Source organism: Lagenorhynchus albirostris, chromosome 4 (genome assembly GCF_949774975.1).
Source record: "Lagenorhynchus albirostris chromosome 4, mLagAlb1.1, whole genome shotgun sequence".
Lineage (NCBI taxonomy): Eukaryota > Metazoa > Chordata > Mammalia > Artiodactyla > Delphinidae > Lagenorhynchus > Lagenorhynchus albirostris.
Window position 1 is genome coordinate 78,010,135 of NC_083098.1, and position 20,972 is coordinate 78,031,106.

The following is a 20,972-nucleotide window of genomic DNA, read 5'->3' on the forward strand; positions in this document are numbered from 1 at the left end:
CTTAATAACTTTTTGGCCGAAAGCACAATACCCAGCCCTCCTCTATTTCCCATAGGAGAGAACAGTGCAGATAGATATCAGTCTGACCACTAAGACACACTACCATTTTATTCACTCTAAAATGATTAAATATATGTCTATGTATGTGTATATATGTATATACATATGATTTGACGTTGCTTATCTCCCAGTCTGCCCTGGAACTCTTTCAGAATCATTTTTTTTACTTCAACTTGAACTTGGGCTGTAGCATTTTGGACAGTGGCAGTATTGTCTCAGACACATGTATTTTATTAAAGTTTTCGGGGTTGTCTGACATGGAATGGTACTTACTGTTAGATTCAAAAAAGGTGAGAGAGCAATGTTAGCCTGTGTCAAATTTAGGCAGGGAGTAACCCAAGTATATGTTATCCTATTTTCTCTATACTTGAAATATTTCAAGATTAAAAATAAAAATAAGTTATCACCGGTCCAAAAAAAAAGGAACTTGTAGGAAGGGCACTAGATAACTCAGCTGGTATGTATGTTGACTTAAAAAAAAAGCACAACGTGAGAGTTGCGAGTTAAGTTTTATTGGGCAAAATGAGGACTGCAGGCCGGGAGACAGCATTTCAGATAACTCTGAAAAAACAGGTAGTCAGGAATGTCAAAAGATTATTATTAATCAAAGAATACCAGATATCTCAAGTTAAGGAATTTAGCGCTTTTCTATGTATGGGAAGATGCAAGAGTCTTGACTGCCTGAAGTAATTCCTTGGATATGCACCTCAGCTCTCCAGGCCAGTATCCAGGGTTTTCACATCCTGAGTTTCCTCAGGGCTCACCGCAGGGGGTGGCTGCAGTCTGATGGCTGCTAGATGGCAGGTATTCTTTTCAGCCCTGAGTTTCCTCAGGGCTCATCAGCTCACGTTGGAGGGCTACAATCATTGGTGACTGTGACATCCTTCGTTTATTGATATGGCAGGAAATACTCCATTTATCATGTATATTCAACCAGTATTTCTAGTGTCTGTGATGTCCCAGGCACTGGGATGGGCACTGGGCACTTTGATGGCAATGAAGGGAAACATGATTCCAGCCTTCCTGGAGCTAACTTTTCAACAGTGGGATCATATGGCACCTTCCCATTCATATATACAACTTTGGTTTTCTTCTTTTTTTTTTTTTCTTTTTTTTTTGTGGTACGCGGGCCTCTCACTGTTGTGGCCTCTCCCATTGCGGAGCACAGGCTCCGCGGCATGTGGGATCTTCCCGGACCAGGGCACGAACTCATGTCCCCTACATCAGCAGGCGGACTCTCAACCACTGCGCCACCAGGGAAGCCCTGGTTTTCTTTTTATGTTCTTCAAATACACTCAAACCATTTCCCTAGCGTCTCACCATCTCATCAGCTTCCTCTTTCATCACAGATGTTCTTGCCACGTTCTCTCCATATATATTCAGCAAACATTGGAACACCCCCTCTTCCGAGTACCAGGCATTGGGCTTGTCCTTGGTCTCCATTCCTTCTGTGTTATTAAAAATAAGTGTTGGAGAAAAAAGTACATGAGTGAACATTTAGAACTAAAGGTTGATGGAGTACTGTAGGAAACTTGGGGGGGTGTCCCTGAGGCATGACAGTCATACCCGGCTTCATACAGCCATGGCGATCGTGGGCGCGAGGAGAGACCCATGCCCAGGAGCTGCTGTCTCTGCTAGGCACGTAAGCAGTGTATATGCCTAACTTCCAGCTGAGAGTAAAGATGTTATTCCTTATTTTTCAAAGAGCTTCAGGATGGTGTGTGTCTACTTGGTTCTCTGTAAATATGGACGAGTATCATCTCTCAGAAAACTCTTCGTGCCCTTGAAAATGTGATTAATTGGTTGAAGATCTTGGACACTGTCAGAGCCTACTGTTACTTAGATCCTGGAGCACGACTGAGCAGCGCTCTCTTTCTCTGGCTCCCTGCCAGTGGGAAATAGGAGTTTGGAGAACGTGGACATTCTTTCCGGTGGAGTCAGCCTCTCACTGGAGTTGCTGGGAGGCTAGTCCTTAAAGATAATGGTTCTTGCCACCCCATAAAATATTATAATAACATTCCAATGGTCCCTGAAGATATACTGGGTGGGACCCCGGCATCAGTATTTTTAAAATTCCCCAGGTGACCCCAGTGTGCAGCAAAAGTTGAGAATTATTGCTTTGTGGCCTGACGAGGCTGCTGGGATTAGTGACATCCTGCAATTGGGTGTGAAAAAAAGTCTTCGTGGTTTTCTTTTCTTTTTTTTTTTTTTTTTTTTTTTGCGGTACGCGGGCCTCTCACTGTTGTGGCCTCTCCCGTTGTGGAGCACAGGTTCCGGACGCGCAGGCTCAGCGGCTATGGCTCACAGGCCCAGCCGCTCCGCGGCACGGGGGATCTTCCCGGAGCGGGGCACGAACCCGTGTCCCCTGCATCGGCAGGAGGACTCTCAACCACTGCGCCACCAGGGAAGCCCTGGTTTTCGTATTTTTCAGTGGATAAGATCCATGGTTTATCTCAGATTAGCAGAAGTGCCTACAATTAAAAAAAGCCTAAAGAGCACATCTCAGATGATATTGTGTATGGAGAGGTTTAAAAGTATCACAGTATCACCACATCCACTCCAGCCCAGAATCTTTAACATGTTTGCACCCTGCTGGGAGGCAAAATACGGACATGTCCTTGCCTTGGCGGGTAGGATCAGGAATGTTATTTCCCATCAGTCTGGTGTGGAGGGACTAATCCATCACCTGTACCTTGTAGAGTGCAATCCAGACATCTGGGGGAACCTGGCGGAGAGAGCAGCTCCTGGGCATGTGTCTCTCCCCACCTCCCTGCGCCCACGATTGCCATGGCTGTATGAAGGCTGGTGTGACTGTCATGCCTCAGGGACCCTCCCAGGTTTCCCATAGTGTTCCATCAACCTTTAGTTCTACATGTTTACTTGTGTACATTTTTCTTCCAACACGTATTTTTAATAACAGAGAAGGAATGGGGACGAGTGACTAGCCCAGGGCGTGACACTCAGAAGAGGGGGTGTTCAAATGTTTGCTGAATATATATGGAGGGAACCTGGCAAGAACACCTGTGATGAAAGAGGAAGCTGATGAGACAGTGAGACGCTAGGGAAACTGTCTGAGTGTATTTGAAGAACAGAAAAGGAAAACCAAAGTCGTATATATGAGTGGGAAGATGGCAGTATGATTCCCCCTCCACTGAAAAGTTATATCCAGGAAGAAATGAACAGCTTTGTTCTTCAAATAATTTCCCAGTGGTCTGTCAGTTTCCTGCCCTCTCCTTGCAATCTCTAGGTGGAAGGAACAGATAGTATAGGGGTGTAGTCAAAAAGCCATATGCTGTAATGATTAAGGACTTCAGTTCTCAGAATCAAATAGTAGATGAGAGGAACAACCTCTTTCTAAAAGCATTCCCAGCTAGTAAGTGGAAGATAAATGATTGAATTCGAATATTACCATTTGGTAACCAGGTGAATTAACAGGGCAAGGCACTGCGCATGGACATAGAGCTGTAGGAGTCACAAAAAGAAATCAGACGGATGTGTCTTCTGATGAAAGAACACCGCAGCACCTAGTCTTGCCAAAGGGATGAAGCCTAATCAGCCCCCTGGCTTCAGCTGCCAGTGTTCAGGAGACAAGGGGGACAGGGGAACATGTTTAGCCTCCCCACGAGTGTGCAATCAGCAAAATCCAAACTCTGGCATACTCTACAGGTCAAGTCCCCGGATTCTTCAATAGTTAAACATTAAAGAAAAATAAAGAGATGGAGGGGAGGGGGCACATAGATAGTATAAGAGACTTCAATTTGGTTTTCAAAAATGGGTAGCCAAACTGTAGTGTGTAGGATGTGGTGCACACATATGTAATAAAGCTATGAAAAAGAGCAAGGAAGTGATGACTCTGAAACTCAGCATTTACTTTGTCGGGGAAGGAGAAGGTCGACATAAGACAGGGGATCTGGAAGGGTACGTGGGATGTCTGGCAGAGTTCAATTGCTTGACCTGGCTAGTAGGTATAAGGGTGTTGACCTTATAATAGCTCTTCAAATTCTAAAAACTAAATAATAATAAAGAGAGCTTTAAAGTTTTGAAGCAAAGATGAATCTCGGATATATATGCCAATGGATGTTGGAAATGACATTTTCTCATGTAAACGACCATCAATCTAATACATGATTTCCATTGGCTTCAGGTATTGCATCATGATGAAGATGTAACATCGTTTAGTTAACAGTCCTTTCTTTAGGTTGAATTTATCAAATATTGTTTCAGACTTTGAAAGGTGGGCTATCATTGAGACTCCATCAGGATCTTTTTTTCTACAGATATTTATTAAACCTCATCTGTCCTCAGAATGCCATGCCAGGCACTGCCTCAAGCTCACACTGAATTATACAGCCCTGCAACAGCTAAACGTCCTCACATGTTTGTGACGTGATCGCCCTCTAGTGGCTAATGTCAGTCAGGCTTGTCAGTGAGTCTACTGCTTAAGATATAAAAGTTTATTGATACCATAAATCACAGAATTTGAGGTTGCCAGATACTTGAGAGTTTCTCTTGCTTAGCACTTTGTGAAGAACGCCTTTATGAAGGAAACAAAACAACCTCACCGCATTCAGTAAAGATCTCAGAATAATATATGATCGTAACTTAATCCTTTCATCTCCCTTGACTCTGAGACACTTAAAGCCTATATCTTATCCTAAATCAAAATCGATACATCCCACATATCAAAAGAGAGAAAAGTTATGCATGTGATATGCCTATTAATCATCTCAAGGAAACAAACTGATAAAAAGTTAAAACTTGATAAGATAGTTGAGGAAGAAGAGAGAAAGAAAAGACATCTACAGGAAAAAAAAGACTGCATCAAAATATGTGTGAATGATCCCATTTTTGTAAAATTTTAAGTATATTAAAGAAATTAAGAAAAATATAGAGTGTGAGCTGCCTCTACCGATTTGTAAGATGGTCGTGACAGGTAATCAAGCAACAAAAGCAAGCTGAAGAGGAAACCCATCTTTTGGCATTGAGGGAAGTTAAGAGAGAGGGAGGTGGGGAGATGAAGAGCTTTTCCTATATGTGTCTTTGTATTGTTTTCACTGTTATAAGGAATATGCAGTTTTTGTGTATAATCTGAACTCAAAACATTTCAGTGTTTCTCCTCTTTCACGAATCAAAGAAGTGGGAAGTTGAACCAACCCCATACCTCCTCTCTTTTTCTTTTCTCCACCCTGTAGGCGTCCTCAGGATTATGCCAGCTTTAGAGTGTTACTTCTTCCTCAATAAACTGAGAGTCTTACATACTTGGTCCGTGAGATTTTTCAGTCTGGCCAGTATCAGGCTCCTTATCAGCATAATCTCTGCAAAGCCCTCAGACTCTTTACATTACGAAATAGTCCCAGAGCTGTTTTAATATTTCACTGCAGTCCTTATTGCTAATCTGTTTGCCTGCATACCATTTCCTAGTCAAATAATTAAATTTAATTTGAATAATTACTCTTAATAAGGCATGAAATCTCTGGTGGACCTGACCTGATTCTACCAAGACACTCCCTTGATTTCCTCTCTCCTCTGGGAATGAAGCACGTCCACCTCAGACAGAGAGGGGACAGAGAGCCTTTCCACCGCATTCCACCAAACCTGCCCAAACCCCGCTTATCCTGGGAAGGCTTCCCAAACTGCTCCTATCCACCCTGTCTCTCCGGGCTCTAGCATTTTGTTCAGTCCCACTAGCCTAGCCTGTTCATGTTATACCGCAGCTACCTGCATGTGTCTTTCTTCCTCTGGAGACTTGGAGTGCTTCAATGCCAGGGACTCTATTTTGCATTATTTTTACATTTTAAAGTGCCTAGGATAGTTTCTGATGCCTCCCCCCTCCTTTCCTTCCTTAATTCTCACACTATGCCTGGTGCAGACTTTGAGATCAAGAAATAAGTTCTCCAGGGAACTATATATCAATGTCTTGTAATAAACTATAATGGAAAAGAATCTGAAAAAGAATTAATTTTATATATATACGTGTGTGTGTTTATGAATCACTTTGCTGTACACCAAAAACTAACACAACATTGTAAATCAACTGTACTTCAATTAAAAAAAAGAAATGAGGTCTCATTTCACAAAACTCTCAAATCGTATGGGGAAGGCAAGTAAGTAAAGAATAGAGCAGAGGGCAATGAGTGCATGGCATGCACACCCTGGAGATGCTCTGGAGCTCAGCGGAGACGCCTACTAGGAGTGGAAGGGGAAGAGTGGTTGGCCAGAAAGCCTTCCTGGAAGAGGGGTTTGTGCTGAGTGCTGCAGAACAAGGAGAAATTAGCTTAGAGGGGAGGATGGGGAAGGATGATTCCAATCAGCAGTTGCCCTATGTACCTGGCAGCTAGAACCATGATTGCATTTGAGGAGTGATTACAAGTGTGTGAAGGAAAGAAGGGGATAAAAGCTAACAGGACCCACAAAGGACGCATGCAATTCTTAAAATGTCTGGTGTCGCCCAGGAAATATTGCTGACGAGGTAGTCATGGGTGACGAGGCTGGGAAGTTAGGCTGTGATTTGGAGTGTGAAATAGCCTTGGATGCCAAGCTAAAGGGTTAGGGGTTATCTCATTGGCAATGGATGGCTAATGGATCTCAGCCTCCTCTTGCCCTGAGATTGTATAGCCTTATACACTGATCAACAATAAAACGTATAGAAAAGAGTCATCTAATTGCCTATTTAGCCAAATTCATTGATTTTTTTAAATGGCTATGAAGGTGGCGGGGAATACACTAGTTTAGAAGTAATGGATAAATCAGAAGACAAATTAAAGTGAGTAAAAGGAATCAGATAAGTGGAGCCGAGGGAAAAAAATGAGAAAGACTCTAAAACATGCATTCTGGACAGTGTGCTAGCAGCTCCATATACAGAAATGAATCTTGGTTTGTCAAGACACTTCATTGACCACACTATTTACCTTTTGATGGCAATCTCATATACTACTTACATCTAGTCTTAGCTACTTCCAAGAAAGAGGGTACGATAGACTTTTTAAAATTATTTATTTATCTATCTATCTATCTATCTATTTATTTATTTTGCGGTACGCGGGCCTCTCACTGCTGTGGCCTCTCCCGTTGCGGAGCACAGGCTCCGGACGCGCAGGCTCAGTGGCCATGGCTCACGGGCCCAGCCGCTCCGCGGCATGTGGGATCTTCCCGGACTGGGGCACAAACCCGTGTCCCCTGCATCGGCAGGCGGACTCTCAACCACTGCGCCACCAGGGAAACCCTAGACTTTAATTTTGTACGTTTTTAAGAAATTGTTTTCCATGTGAAATTTAAAAATATAATATGTATCGTATGTGTGTTTTTTTGTTAGGTCAGTGTGAACCAATTACGTTGGAACTCTGCATGAATTTGCCCTACAACCATACAAATTATCCAAACTACCTCGGCCACAGGACTCAAAAGGAGGCATCCATCAGCTGGGAGTCTTCTCTTTTCCCTGCACTTGTTCAAACCAACTGTTACAAATACCTCATGTTCTTTGCTTGCACCATCTTGGTACCAAAGTGTGACAAGAATACAAGCCAGCGTATCCCTCCTTGCAGGTAATACATTGGGGTCTCCCCCAGGCATCCTCATTTTCCCTCAAGGAGAACCAAGGGAATGAAGACATCGTTTGAGTTTAGACAAAGTACATACTTTGCCAACAAGTCCTGTATTTAACAAATTACCTATTTAAAAAGTAAAGAAGTAGGCATTCTAAAATTAATATCTGAGTAAGAATTCATCAGTAAAATACCAAACAAGAGAGATATGAACTGCCTTTTATAATAATTCATGGACTTAAATGAAATCACAAGTGTTTCATTTTGTTGGATCAGGAAGCGGTTTTTAAAAGGTGAGTCAGCAGTAGGGGTGTGTCTGCCTGTTTCTCTAGCAGTGTTGATGTATTTTAAATGCTGCCTTCTGATAGCATCAAAAGTTAGGAGACATTACACAAAGAGTGGGCTGAAGGAGTCATCACACCAAACTCACAGGATGGACGGGGGATGGACATTGCTGTTTTTTTACCTGGTTAGATGAAGTACAGGACGGTATTTCAAGAGTGTGGCTTGAACTTAGGATATGAGTGATGCCCTACGGGTTAAGATTATTACTCTGGTGTCCACCTCCTGATTCAAATCCTGGCTCTTCTGTAGCTGCTTGTAGCCTGAGACAGGTTCCTCAGTGTCTCCCAGCCTCAGTTTCTTTACCTGTAAGATCAGGATAGCGGTGGTGGTTGGGTTGGGTTGTTGTGAGATTAGATGAATGCACATAAATGTAAAGTGGTGCCCATTGATTGTAAGCCCAGAATAAACAAAGCTCTGATGTTAGGACAGGAGCGCAACTAACTGCTTTGTGGCAGTTTGGTCCCTCTTCTATGCTGTGTGTTCAGGGTCATAGCCAGAGAATGTGCACCTACAAGGTGGCTGTCACAGAGGTGAGGGCTGCTTTTCTCAGGGCTGGTTTCCATCAAGGGGTGAATACACAGATGTGCCTGCCTAAATGTGAGTGGTAACTATGGAAACCATATGTTGGGATCAGAAGTCACTCAGAGCTTTAAGAAAAAGCAAGAATATCAATACAGTGGACAGATGGGAAAACAGTAAATTATATGCCAAATATCAAATGGATGACAAGGTAGGGCCATCTATAGAGTTGGGACAGGAAGCAAAATTTAAAAATGATTTGGGGGAACTAAACAAATTATACAAATAGAGTAAAATTTAATGTTGGCTGTGCAAACATAATTCTGAACATTTCTATTAAATGCCTTTTAAAGTGTCACTAATAAAACGTCTGCCAGTTTTATGTTAACAAGTTATAAATCTTATTCTGCTTTTCCTAAGCAAGGTTGATGATAGTGAATAATTACTTTCAATAGTACTTAACAAATTCTTGTATTTGACTTTCTTTTCATATGTGTATAAGAATTTCCCTATTGCAGTGTTCTCTGAAACAAACTTATATCCACATATGATTGATAATTTTAGGACTTAGGTTTCATACTAAAATGCCTAAGATAAGACTGATCCTGAAATACTATTCAATAAACATTTTTGAATAAATGTTTAGAATAAACATTTTGAATAAAGTGTTGAACTTCTAGACACTTGAGTTTTGTTTCTTAGGTTTACACATACACATACATCTTTCATTTCCAGTGGCTATCAAAGTGAGTTTTACATTATGATATTTGTAAGAAAAATTTTTGGATTATGGCAAGAATAATATACTGATATGCTCATGGGGTAACACATAATTCCTTTTGCCAAGCTTGGTTATTGATCTTAAAATTCAGTTTTTAAGCTATGAATTGGAAAATATCTAACATTCTTGAGCTCTTAAAATGTGCTGAATACTTTAGTATAGTTATCATCCTCAAAATAACCTTTTAGGACTGCTGTCTCTATGGCTGAGCACTGCACAGATTATAAGAACAGGTGTGCCAGGGAGTTGTAGTGCCACATATTGTATTTCCATTTTATAGGGAAAAAAAAATGGTAGAGTCAGGCACTACCTGACTTCCATCTAAATTAGGTATCGTTTGGTTAATTTAAAATAGCAGCAATTGAGTTATATACATTTTTATATTAATCTGCAACAAAACTCTCAGTCCAACAGAGAGTTATTAAACACCGTTGAGCTTCCCATTTTTGCAAACCTAATATGGGAATGCCATGGCTTTGTCTTTGCCCCCAATTCCTAGGCTAAACCAGCATCAAGTTATGCTCTATCTTAACTTAAATCTAGACAGACTTAAATCTAGACAGAGCCTTTTCTGAAACGTCTCCATTCAATTGCTAACCATTCCTTACCTGTTGAAATTAACGTAGTGGTTTAACGTTTGAAACTTTTAAGAAATGAGAATGTATTTAAAGGGAAATAAAAAATTTGCCTAGGAACTTACTTTCATTATGTCTACTTAAAAAAAAAATCCGTAACTAATTTCTTGGTAATATATTGAGGCAAACTGTTTTTTTCTTTCCCCGTAGGAAGTAAAGCCATCTTCTTTGAGACATGCTGATACCTCAATTTTAAAATATTCTGGTACAAATGAGATAATACACATAAAAGCACCTAGTACAATGCTTAGTATGTCTTTTCTTTAACAAAGACCAACAAACTTCATTTTTTACCAACTTGAGCTCAACACAGATGGGTTTGGTGTAAGCTGAAGTAATAATGCCTTAGGCAAGCCAGGTTGGCACAGGAAATGGCTCCCATCCCAGGGCACCACAGGGGGCCGAGGCTGAGGGTGTTGTATAGATTCCATGACCTTTGGTGGCAGACTGTCCAAGTGATTTTGGGGGCTTCCCTGCTTAAAGCAAAAGACACTGGAGTGTGTCTGCCTGAAAGAAAGAAGAGAAAATGGGAAAGGCAAACTGGAGGAGGGAATCCGTGTTCTGGGAACATCTCTATTTCCATTTCTGCAATGGAGTTTCTTTTGGTGAAAGTATGTTTCTGGAACGTATCCCCCTTGTAGCGATATTACTCAATTTGGTTTCGCAAATATCTAGTGTGTATATGTGCATTCGTATATATACATCGGTACGCACACACACTGCATACACACACCACATATACACGCCAACCCATAACCATACAGAATTAAAACCCTACATAGAGGCCTAACACCAGGTGTAGCTGTTTCCGCTTGTAATATTTTGTCTTTCTCGCTCTTTTAGAGCTCTGTGTGAGCATTCCAAAGAACGCTGTGAGTCTGTTCTTGGGATTGTGGGCCTACAATGGCCAGAAGACACAGATTGCAATCAATTTCCAGAGGAAAATTCAGACAGTCAATCCTGTCTAATGCCTGATGACGATGTGGAAGGTTAATTTTTAAATTAATTACAATGGGGTATCTAACATGGATGAATATGTCAGCTACTTTTAGAAGTTTCTCTGTTGTTATTGTTTGTATTTAGTTACCAGTAGAAAGGCTGCATAGGTGGTGAATCTATAAACTTGATTAACACTGAAGAATTTGATGCCCATCTGTTAGACATTGTCTTCATTTAAAAAATAAATTGCAGAGATGACTTTAATACTCTAGGTATTTATTTTAAACACACTTAACTCACAGAGTCCATTATATAGGGATGCTGCTTTTATACTAGGGCCCCTGTAGGTAATGGTGAAGATCATGCCTGGGTTCCTTCAAGTGCAAAGCATTCAGAGACCTTGGCAATGTAGGATAATCAAGAAGAGAAATGGAATCAAGGACCTGCCCACTAGGTGGAAAGATTAGGATGGGAAACAATGTGACACATTAAAGGAAAGCCAGCTGGGTAGTTAGAAGCATTGACTTCATAGGACATTTCAGGCTCCAGCAATTGTTAGGCTGTCCATTCGGAAAGAGAGCTCATTGCTGGAAAGCATAGAGACACAAAACAGCTGATCTGAAGAGGTGATGTCAAGGATGAAGGGAAAAGATGCTGATAGGCAGACAGAAGAAAGCCAAGTAAACTTTGACCATTTCAGCTTTGTGAAGGTCCATCCTTATGTCCAGTGATAACTTCTCCACAACATCCCACATGTAAATGGATAAATTAGCTGATGGTTCTGGGTTTTCTGTCTGTTGACAGTAATATGGCCCACTGCTTTTAACAGAATGCTCACCTAGTCACTTCAAGTGCAGCTCAGGACGGTGTGTTCTGGCTTCCAGAAGATGTGATGGCCAGGCTGACTGTGATGATGATAGTGATGAAGAAAACTGTGGTATGTATGTGAGATGGCACTTTTCTTGAATGTACACTAATAACTCGTTAGGATAAAGGGATTGTGTTAAAATATGTCCATTGTTTACTGACGGTTGTAAGTAGTGACTAGGATTGAATGCTAAGGCATTTACTTCTTAAATTATCAAATGGCAAAACATGAATTATAAGTGTTTTTCCTGTTAATTCCATTGATTTCCCCTAAATTACACTTCTGTTTATAACCTTGATGACATATGTGCAAACTCTTAGTAAAAGAAGAAGCTCTTCACAAATGTAAGAGATTATTTTTATCGAGAGATTCTAAAGCAGTTGTCATCTGTTTTAAGGTCAGAATAATAGTGTCCTTGCCTATGATTCCCATATTCTTAAATAGGCATCTAAACACACAAAGACAGAGTGCAGGCTCTAACATTCAAATTTAATTGGGATTTATCTTCATGCCCTCTCTGATTTTTGTCTCTGTCAGCAAAGGATAAAACTCTTCCTGACATTTCTGCCTTTGAACTCCAAAATCACCAATGGAAAGGCCAGAAATGCCAGTGGCAATTTAAGTGGAGCTAATTCCCATTTTATTTCCCTGCAAACCTTTGTACTTGTAACCTCAAAGTGTGTCAGGGAATAGAAAACAGACAGTGCTCTTTACTAAGCAATATTTTAGAGTAAAGCAAAATGATTGAAGGGCTACCCCAAAGAATAGTTTGGTTATGATTATTTAGCTTGTTCTGCTTAAAAAACCTGACACTTTTTGCCATTGAAAGCACATGAGGCAATGCATCTTTTGAAATCATTTTATTCTTTTGGCCTTTGAGGGATGAAATATTGCCTTGCTTCCCAAAATGAGTTTTCCATAGTAGACATTGCCCTTCTGGTCCAGACAGAATGTCACAAGCAATCAACTGAAATCCTATCAGCTACTATAAATATGGATAAATGCATCTTCTAGAAAATTAGAACTGTCAGAATGATGGTAATTTTGTTAGGGAGGAACATACAGTGTTTTGAGAAGCTGCTGTTGTTTGCTTTGTTTGTGGTCTGTATGTAAAGAAATAAATCAAAACTCATTGAATATCCCTTATATAAATGATTTATTAAGAATCTATTGGGGGCTTCCCTGGTGGCACAGTGGTTGAGAGTCCGCCTGCCGATGCGGGGGACGCGGGTTCCTGCCCCGGTCCGGGAGGATCCCACATGCCGCGGAGCGGCTGGGCCCGTGAGCCATGGCCGCTGAGCCTGCGCATCCGGAGCCTGTGCTCCGCAACGGGAGAGGCCACAGCGGTGAGAGGCCCGCGTACCGCAAAAAAAAAAAAAAAAAAAAAAAAAAAATCTATTGGATTTTTTCATTACACTATGGCTTTGATGGGTTATGGTATTCTGAGATGCAAATTAAAATAGATTATCTTAGATTGTCCAAAGAGGTTACATGATACTTCCTTGGGTGGCTAGACCGAAATTTGCAGTAGGGGAATAAATATTTGAGAAATGTAAAAACTTAGTCTCAAAAAGAGTCTTATGAAGATTAAATGGTCTGAGTTCTAGAGTATATTCTGTAAAAAAGAAATTTAAAATACTATAGGGTACAAGTGATCCTAAAATGTCAGGTTTCTAGTTAAGTAATGAGTTTTTGTCGGGACTTTAATCTCACAATTAAAGGCTCATGAGAACTATCGAATAAATTGTCTAATGTCTATAAAACACTCAAAAGACTGACGATGTTATTGAGAGTTCTGGTCAAGGAAAGTTAAAAGTCAGTAATAAATTAATACATTTGGAACATTAATTGCCCCAACAGTATTAATCTATGAGAGAATTCTCATTAAGTTTTCCAAAGCAACTGGGCCGCACGCACGCGTCTGAATGGGCATGTCCCATGCTCTGGGAGAACACAGCAGTTAAAATCAAATGAAGAAGTCACGCAGTAGAGGAAGGCCCAATGGAGGACTACTGGGAAATCCTCGGATTCCCATTTTGCCTACTTGCTCAGTTTGTCCCTCTGTTTCCATGGGCGTGGATAGGCGTACCATCTGGTAATGCAAACACCAGCTCCAGCAAAGCTGGGTTTCACTCCAAGCTTCCTGTCTTTCTGATTTATTCCGTCCATTGTGGAGTGGAATGCACTTAAATGCTTGGGCTTTCCTGAATACTATGACTATTAACTATTCACTTTCACACATCTGCAGCTCCTCCAAAATTTTAACAACATTATTGGGTTTTCCCCTCAAAACAGTACTTCTTTAATTGAATTATAAAATAATTGATGTGTTGGAAATTTACGCTGTTTCTCTGACGCTTCTGCAGCAGGAAAACATGGAGGTCAAAGCACACCATTTGTAAATACACTTTTAAAATACATGCGTTAAACATTTAGCAGTAAGTAGTGTTTGTTTTGGGCAGTTCTATAACCTTATTGGACAATCAACAGTTAGTTCGTATCCACATTAACTGTCTGCAGAGTTTTGAAAGTGGCGAGAGGTGGATAGGTAACCAACGTATAGAGCTTGTTTGGTGAATCTTCATCTTCATTATGTTTTCCGGGCAACTGCACATGGATACGGTATGGGACATTCCTTATTCCGTTGGCCCAGACAGATTTGTTGAGCCTGGTGTCAATGCATACATCTGGAAATCTCATCTCCTTCATGGCAAATATCCGGATTTCTTTGAACGCCCTAGGGGTGCGCTTCTTGAAACCCACTGCATGGATTCACTTGTGAATGTTGACAGTGTTTTCTCTGGTCACCACCTCATTGATGGCGGGCCAGCCCTTCTTCTTCTCGCTTCCCTTCTTTGCGGGAGCCATCCAGCTGGGCTGGGAGTAATGTTGTTCTGAACTGTCTCCTGCTCTTGTGGTAAATTTTTGTTGTTGAAGTTGTACTGATTGTATAATTGTTAGTGTAAACAACAGTTGGAAGTATTGTCATTATTAGAAAAGTTTTCAGCAAGTGTTTGGAAGAATTATGTAAATATGAACATATCATTCCAGAATCGCTTCATGGGAGAGAAGTCTAAAAGATAGGAGTGATTTACAGAGTCAGTACTGCGTCAGTACAGAAGCACTTCCGTGTCTTAAAGTGATAGTTTGTCATTAATTGAACATCTACTATGTAGATGAAGCTGGCTGTAGATCTAGCAACTGGATGAAAGAAGCTTATTTTCAATCTGACATTTACCAAGCATTGATATCTAATCAATGGAGAAAAAGGTGCAGATCTGGGCAGAGAAATGAACAAGAAGGGCATAAAGGAAAGGCGAGCTAAAGAAAATAACAATGAGATTATATTTCTGAGCTTTGCCTTCATGCTATAGATCTGAGTTTGTGAGACTGAAGTTAGCTTTTGCTAGGCCTATGTCCACAATTGGATGAGCTATACCAGCAGGAGCAAGGTGGTACCTGAGCTGTGATGGGAGCAGCAAGTCTTCTCAGTGGGTCACTTAAATGGGAATATAGCTCAAACAGTTTTTTTATATCTACTGGAGAAATAAAACCCTTCATTACATGAATATAACATCACAATTACTAATTGATCACTCTTCTACGTAAAAGGGTATACAACATACAGAGAAAGGCAGACAATACAAATGCGAGTGTCGTTAAGGACCTTTCTGTTTATCTTCAAATAATTAAAAACCATTTCATCATCTACCTTCGATCTCCTCTGGGGTGATAGATAAAATGCAGTAAAATCTTTCTTTATAACGTGAACCTCTTCTTGGAGTCAAAACCCCTTTAGGCTGTGTTTAAAGCCTCTGGCTCTGATATTTGTAGGTTTTACAGCTTGATTTTAAAAGTTTTCCAAAAGACTTTTTTTCCCTGTTTGGACTCCTTAATAGTATTTGTGTATTTCTCACAGAGAAGGACTTTACTGTGTTTTTCTTTTAAATACTCCAGAGAGCCAGTCTCTTTGTCCCTTTGCTTGCGGAAGAGACTGATTTCCTGCTCTGTGGCTAGAAGACAGAGTGAGGGTCATTGTGTTCATCTCATGTCGCATACCCACAAATGTACTTTCAGAAGGAGTCTTAGGATTGATCTCTGATCACATTTAATCCTTCATGCTAAGGAAGAGACATTCTCCTTCCCTTTAGATATTTTGCTACTTGGCTAACTCTTCGCTATCTCATTTGGTGTCTTGGGCAGGCAGCCTGGAATGGTAGAGTGCTCTCTGTAGACCTAGACTTGGATTTAAATCCAGACTCAGCACTTAGAGGCTGTGTGACTTTTGGCCAGTCACTTAACTTCTCTGGGCCTCAGTTTTCTCACCTGTAACATTTAGAGAAGCGCGCTTTATCCCGCACAGCTTGGAATGCTTATAACATTCCAAGCTTATAATATAAGGGGGCTTGGGATGCCCCCTTGTCCTCAGAGGGCAATAAACAGGAGCCCACCTGCCACAGTGCTAGGAAATCCAGGAGGCAAGTCCCCTTACAGGTCACCTCAGGGGTCTCCCTTGAGGGAAGGAGTCCTGTCTAGCTTGGTATTATCTCTGACAGACCAAGGTCTTATTTATGGCACAGGAGGGCAGACTGGCATGTCACGTCCAAAGCACAGGCTGGGCAGAGTCCCTGATTTCCATAGTGAATGTGGGCATCCGGGTGGAGCCTCGTCCTTGAGGTAGTGCTTGTTTTGGTGGTGGATGTCCCCATCTCCAGGATTACGGTCACTGAGGGTGGCTCCCACCCTGCAATTTAAAGCCCTTTCAAAGTCTTCATCCTGCCTCTTCACGGGGTACTGAGACAGCACATCTTGAAGAGGATGACATGAAGATGATGCCCCGAAAAGGGGTGTGACTAAGGAATTGGGAGGTCCACTGGGGCTTTCTGGTCAAAGATGGGAGCTCTGTGACTTGTGCTGTCGTTGCTGCCCCTGACGGTTAGGCCCGGAGTTTGGGGAGGGAGGCAGCTCCTTTGTTCAGGCTGTTACCACAGATGCTGCGGCTGTTCTTTGAGATCTGGGCTCCATGGCCCAGGGTCACAGGCTCTGGAGGGGCCGTCACACCTGCCAGGCCTGAACCTCACTGCTCAGCTCCCTTGATTTGCTCTGAGGTCACATCCACAGCCACTGGGGCAGCTGCCGGCCGAAGACGAGCAGCTCTACCCTGACAACACTTTATTTGATGTAGCTCGAGTTAGCAGCCCTGATGAGTGGACCCACTTACTCTGTACTGGCATCACTGAAAGCTTCTTAGAGTTCAAGAAGCATCTGCTTTAAGGTGCTTTGCCTTCTTCACCTATAATGACAACTGTTTTGATAGAGAAAAAGGTGCCCCAGTTCAGGTGGGATCTGCCTCTGACGGAAGCCTGCTTCGCAGAGATTTTGTGAAACTGAGAAAGTGAAGAACCCAGCAGAACGCTTAGCGCACTTAGGGTTGACGAACCATTATGCTTTGCCCAGTACTGAGGGGGGTTTCTTGGAAGCAGGGACGTTTAGTGCTCAAACCTGCAAAGTCCCAGGCAAACTGGGATGAGTTGGTCACTTTAGCAATACACGGTGGCCTCTGTGAGTGGGCGTAGCCATTATGTCTGTACGGGGGGAGGTGGCAGTTATACTGACATCAACAATTATTTGGTTTCATAACCTACAGCTGCATTAAATATCTCATCCTATCCATACCTAGTTTTAATTTTTAATGGAGTCATACCCTTTTCCTTTTAAAGCATACCTTTAAAGCATAATTACACCAAAAATGCCACTTTAAAGAGAGAATGATTTTTTCACAAAATCATAATGGTATCTTCCATGTGCCTCATGTCTTGACCTTTTCATCCTACTTCATTTATGTTCATCATAACTCCACAAAGGAGGCATTAGGCCACGCAAACTTTTATTAGAAAAGAGAAGATACAGAAGGGAAATTACTGCCTATAGAGTACTCATTTTGTCTTTATAGCAACCCTTTGTAGCAGGCGTTCTTATTACTGTTTTAGAGATATGGAAACTGAGGTTCAGAGAGATTAAGGAACTTATTATCCAAGGTCATACAGCTAATGAGATTTGGAGCTAAGGTTCAAATCCAGATGTCTGACTCTAAGCGTTGTTTGCTTTGCTCTAATGCATACTGAGGACAGCAACTAAAGGCTTGCACCTGCTTCCCTACTGGATCTTTCTCTGTAAGGCTGGATTTGGAGCAATCTGTTTATTTTCTCTAAATCTCAGTTTCTTTACTTAGAAAATAGTGATTGTAATCCTGACATGATGGTATTATTGTAAGAATTAAAACTAATATCTAGAAGGTGGATTTATAGTGGATAATAAATGTTATCTCTTATTATTACCATCTGTGAGCATACAGGTCTTATGTCCTGTGTCCCAGTAGATCGACTTTTGTGATCTTTTATCATTTCATTCCAAGTGTCCACATTCTTCTCTGTACTCTTAGGAATGTACCTTGTGAACAGTCAGAAAGACTCATGCTGTTTTCTCTCATCATCTACTAGCAAGTGATGTGGTTTGTGATGAGTCTCCTTGCCAGAACATTCCAGATGATGTCTCTTGGTTCCAGATGATGTATTCTTGGTTTTTTTTTGTTTGTTTTTTTTTTTGCGGTACGCGGGCCTCTCACTGTTGTGGCCTCTCCCGTTGCGGAGCACAGGCTCCAGACGCGCAGGCTCAGCGGCCATGGCTCACGGGCCCAGCCGCTCCGCGGCATGTGGGATCTTCCCGGACCAGGGCACGAACCCGTGTCCCCTGCATCGGCAGGCGGACTCTCAACCACTGCGCCACCAGGGAAGCCCCAGATGATGTATTCTTGGTTAGCTGAAAACTCCAGATTATATTCCCATGAGTTCCTAGAATGGATGTCCCTGGGCCTAAAACCATTCTAGATGGTCAGCTAGTGAAGGCCTCTCACTATTTATTTCCTACAGTTTTGCAGTCACATACTCTACTGCTGTCCTATATTTTTGAATGGTGAAACACTTTAAATCTAATTTTATCCCATAGTAAAAATTTCTCTTCTGGGGACTTATTTTGATAACTTTTCAATGAGGATTTTTTGTAAAGCAGATTATTTTCTCATAAGGGACTCCAAGAAACCTGAGTCAGTCATCTAATGACATTTCTCTGAATGATTTGTACCAGATCAGATGAGAAATAGCATCTCTAAAGAAACCCCTTAGGGCTTCCCTGGTGGCACAGCGGTTGAGAGTCCGCCTGCCAATGCAGGGGACACGGGTTCGTGCCCCGGTCCGGGAAGATCCCACATGCCGCGGAGCGGCTGGGCCCGTGAGCCATGGCCGCTGAGCCTGTGCGTCCGGAGCCTGTGCTCCGCAACGGGAGAGACCACAGCAGTGAGAGGCCCGCGTACCGCAAAAAAAAAAAAAAAAGAAACCCCTTATTTCATCACTGCTTGGCATTTCATTCACCTTACACTAAATTACCTTTCCCTGGAAATGAGAGACTATTCGTTCCTTACGTGAAATGAAGTTCCATTTAAGATTCACGTGTATCGAGGTCCTGCTGAGGGCTAGCTGCTGTTCCAGGCAGGGGGGTTCAGGATCCTCAAAGATGAATACATGCGGTCTCTTCCTTCTCACCCCTCACAGCCTGGTGAGGGTCATGGATCCAACTGGAGTGACAAGAACACATCAGACACTTGGCATGTTCTAGCGGACGTATAAATGCGCTGCCTGTGAAGCAGATGACATTTATTAAGTTCATTGTAAGAGCTTGTTATTGTACAGGCAAATTACAGTTCAAACTTATAGTCCTGGTCTTAGGCAAATGATGTTCTTTTCTCAGGTTAACTGATAAAGTTTCTAACCTGAGATTTCTGGCTACGTTACTGAAGTAATGGCTCTTGAGCTAGTTTTGCAGATATTTGGCATATGGGAGGAGCCTCTTGTGCTAAACACACAGATGGCCTCGCCATTTGTTGATTGAAATTACATTTTAAGATAATATGCATTTAGATCGCTAGGTTTTGGCATATTTGCTTAAAAGCATTAACTCATCATTTTTTAGATGAGTCTTATGTGTTGGCAAATTGGCTTAGAAAGCAAAAGGAACAGCTAAAGATGAACGTTAAAGTACAGTTGCTTTTTCTTTTTTTTTTTTCCGATTTCCCATATGTCACTTTTGATCTTCTCCTGGGAGAGCTGTACTATTTATAATGCAGTTTGGAGATTACCAAGCATTTCTGCTTTCAAAATTACATTTTCCACGGTATACAGGAGTCAAAACTCGTTAAGAAAAAGGAAATCATACCTTTATATTGTAATTTTTTTACATTGCTTGATCAAAGCCATTGTTATTTTCACCTTCACATCTATTGCAAATAACCTTTCCTTCTGTCTCCAGGATGTAAAGAGAGAGATCTTTGGGAGTGTCCATCTAACAAGCAATGTTTGAAGCACACAGTCATCTGTGATGGGTTCCCAGACTGCCCTGATAACATGGATGAAAAAAATTGCTGTAAGTGCTTACTGTGAATTTGTGAATGTGCCATTTTATTTTAAACACTAATTACCTCTCATTTTGAATGTAAGTGAGAAATTTGGAAATAGTATCAAAAGCTTTTTGTATTTTCAGACCTTTTGATTAAAACTCCACTTGTAAAAATATATGCCAAGAATACAATCAAACGTGTAAAATATATGCATAATGGTATTAGTCTAGCATGATTTATAACACGGAAAAAATTAAACCACCCCAAATGTCCAAAAAGAGGGGAAACATAAAATACAACCATAAAATGAAATAATATGCAAACATTAAAAATTAAATTAAAAGGATAATTTCTCGTGGGTTCATTACATATCATTAGATGAATAAAACAAAGCATAAAGAATTATGTGTACTATTGTGCTGAGTTTTGAAAGTACCTATAACCACATAGAAAAAGATCAGAAGGGCATAATAAAAAGTTTACAGTTGTAATCCCTGAATGGTGGAATTATTAAGTTTTTGTGCTTTTCTGTCTTTTCTACATATTCTGAATGAATGGCCAGTAGTTTTAGAATCAGAAAAAAAATCTCCTAAGATGCATTACCTACTAGTAACAGAAAGCCCAACTCAAACAGACTTAAGCAATGAAGAAGCAATTATTCTTTTATTATCCTGTGTTTTGCATATGCCTTATATTATCATATAAAAAATCAAGTGTAGGGCCAGATACAGGAGCTCAGCACCTCTTCTGGGATTCTTTACGTTTGCCTGACCTCTAGCTGCCTCCTACCAGAGTCCAAAGATGGCTGCCAAGAGCACCTGGGGTGCCATGC

The 20,972-nt window shown here is 41.3% G+C and overlaps 1 protein-coding gene and 1 pseudogene across 1 annotated transcript in view; one reads left to right on the forward strand and one right to left on the reverse strand.

Annotated features, from left to right (window-relative positions):
* The window catches only part of CORIN (corin, serine peptidase), a 225,691-nt gene that overhangs the window by 148,009 nt on the left and 56,710 nt on the right, over positions 1 to 20,972 (forward strand). The window contains exons 10-13 of the mRNA XM_060148234.1: positions 7,373 to 7,604; positions 10,728 to 10,873; positions 11,653 to 11,760; positions 20,053 to 20,166. Coding sequence (XP_060004217.1) covers positions 7,373 to 7,604; positions 10,728 to 10,873; positions 11,653 to 11,760; positions 20,053 to 20,166 — 600 coding nt within the window. The remainder of the gene's footprint in view (positions 1 to 7,372; positions 7,605 to 10,727; positions 10,874 to 11,652; positions 11,761 to 20,052; positions 20,167 to 20,972) is intronic.
* LOC132519357 (large ribosomal subunit protein eL31-like) lies at positions 14,162 to 14,559 on the reverse strand (annotated as a pseudogene).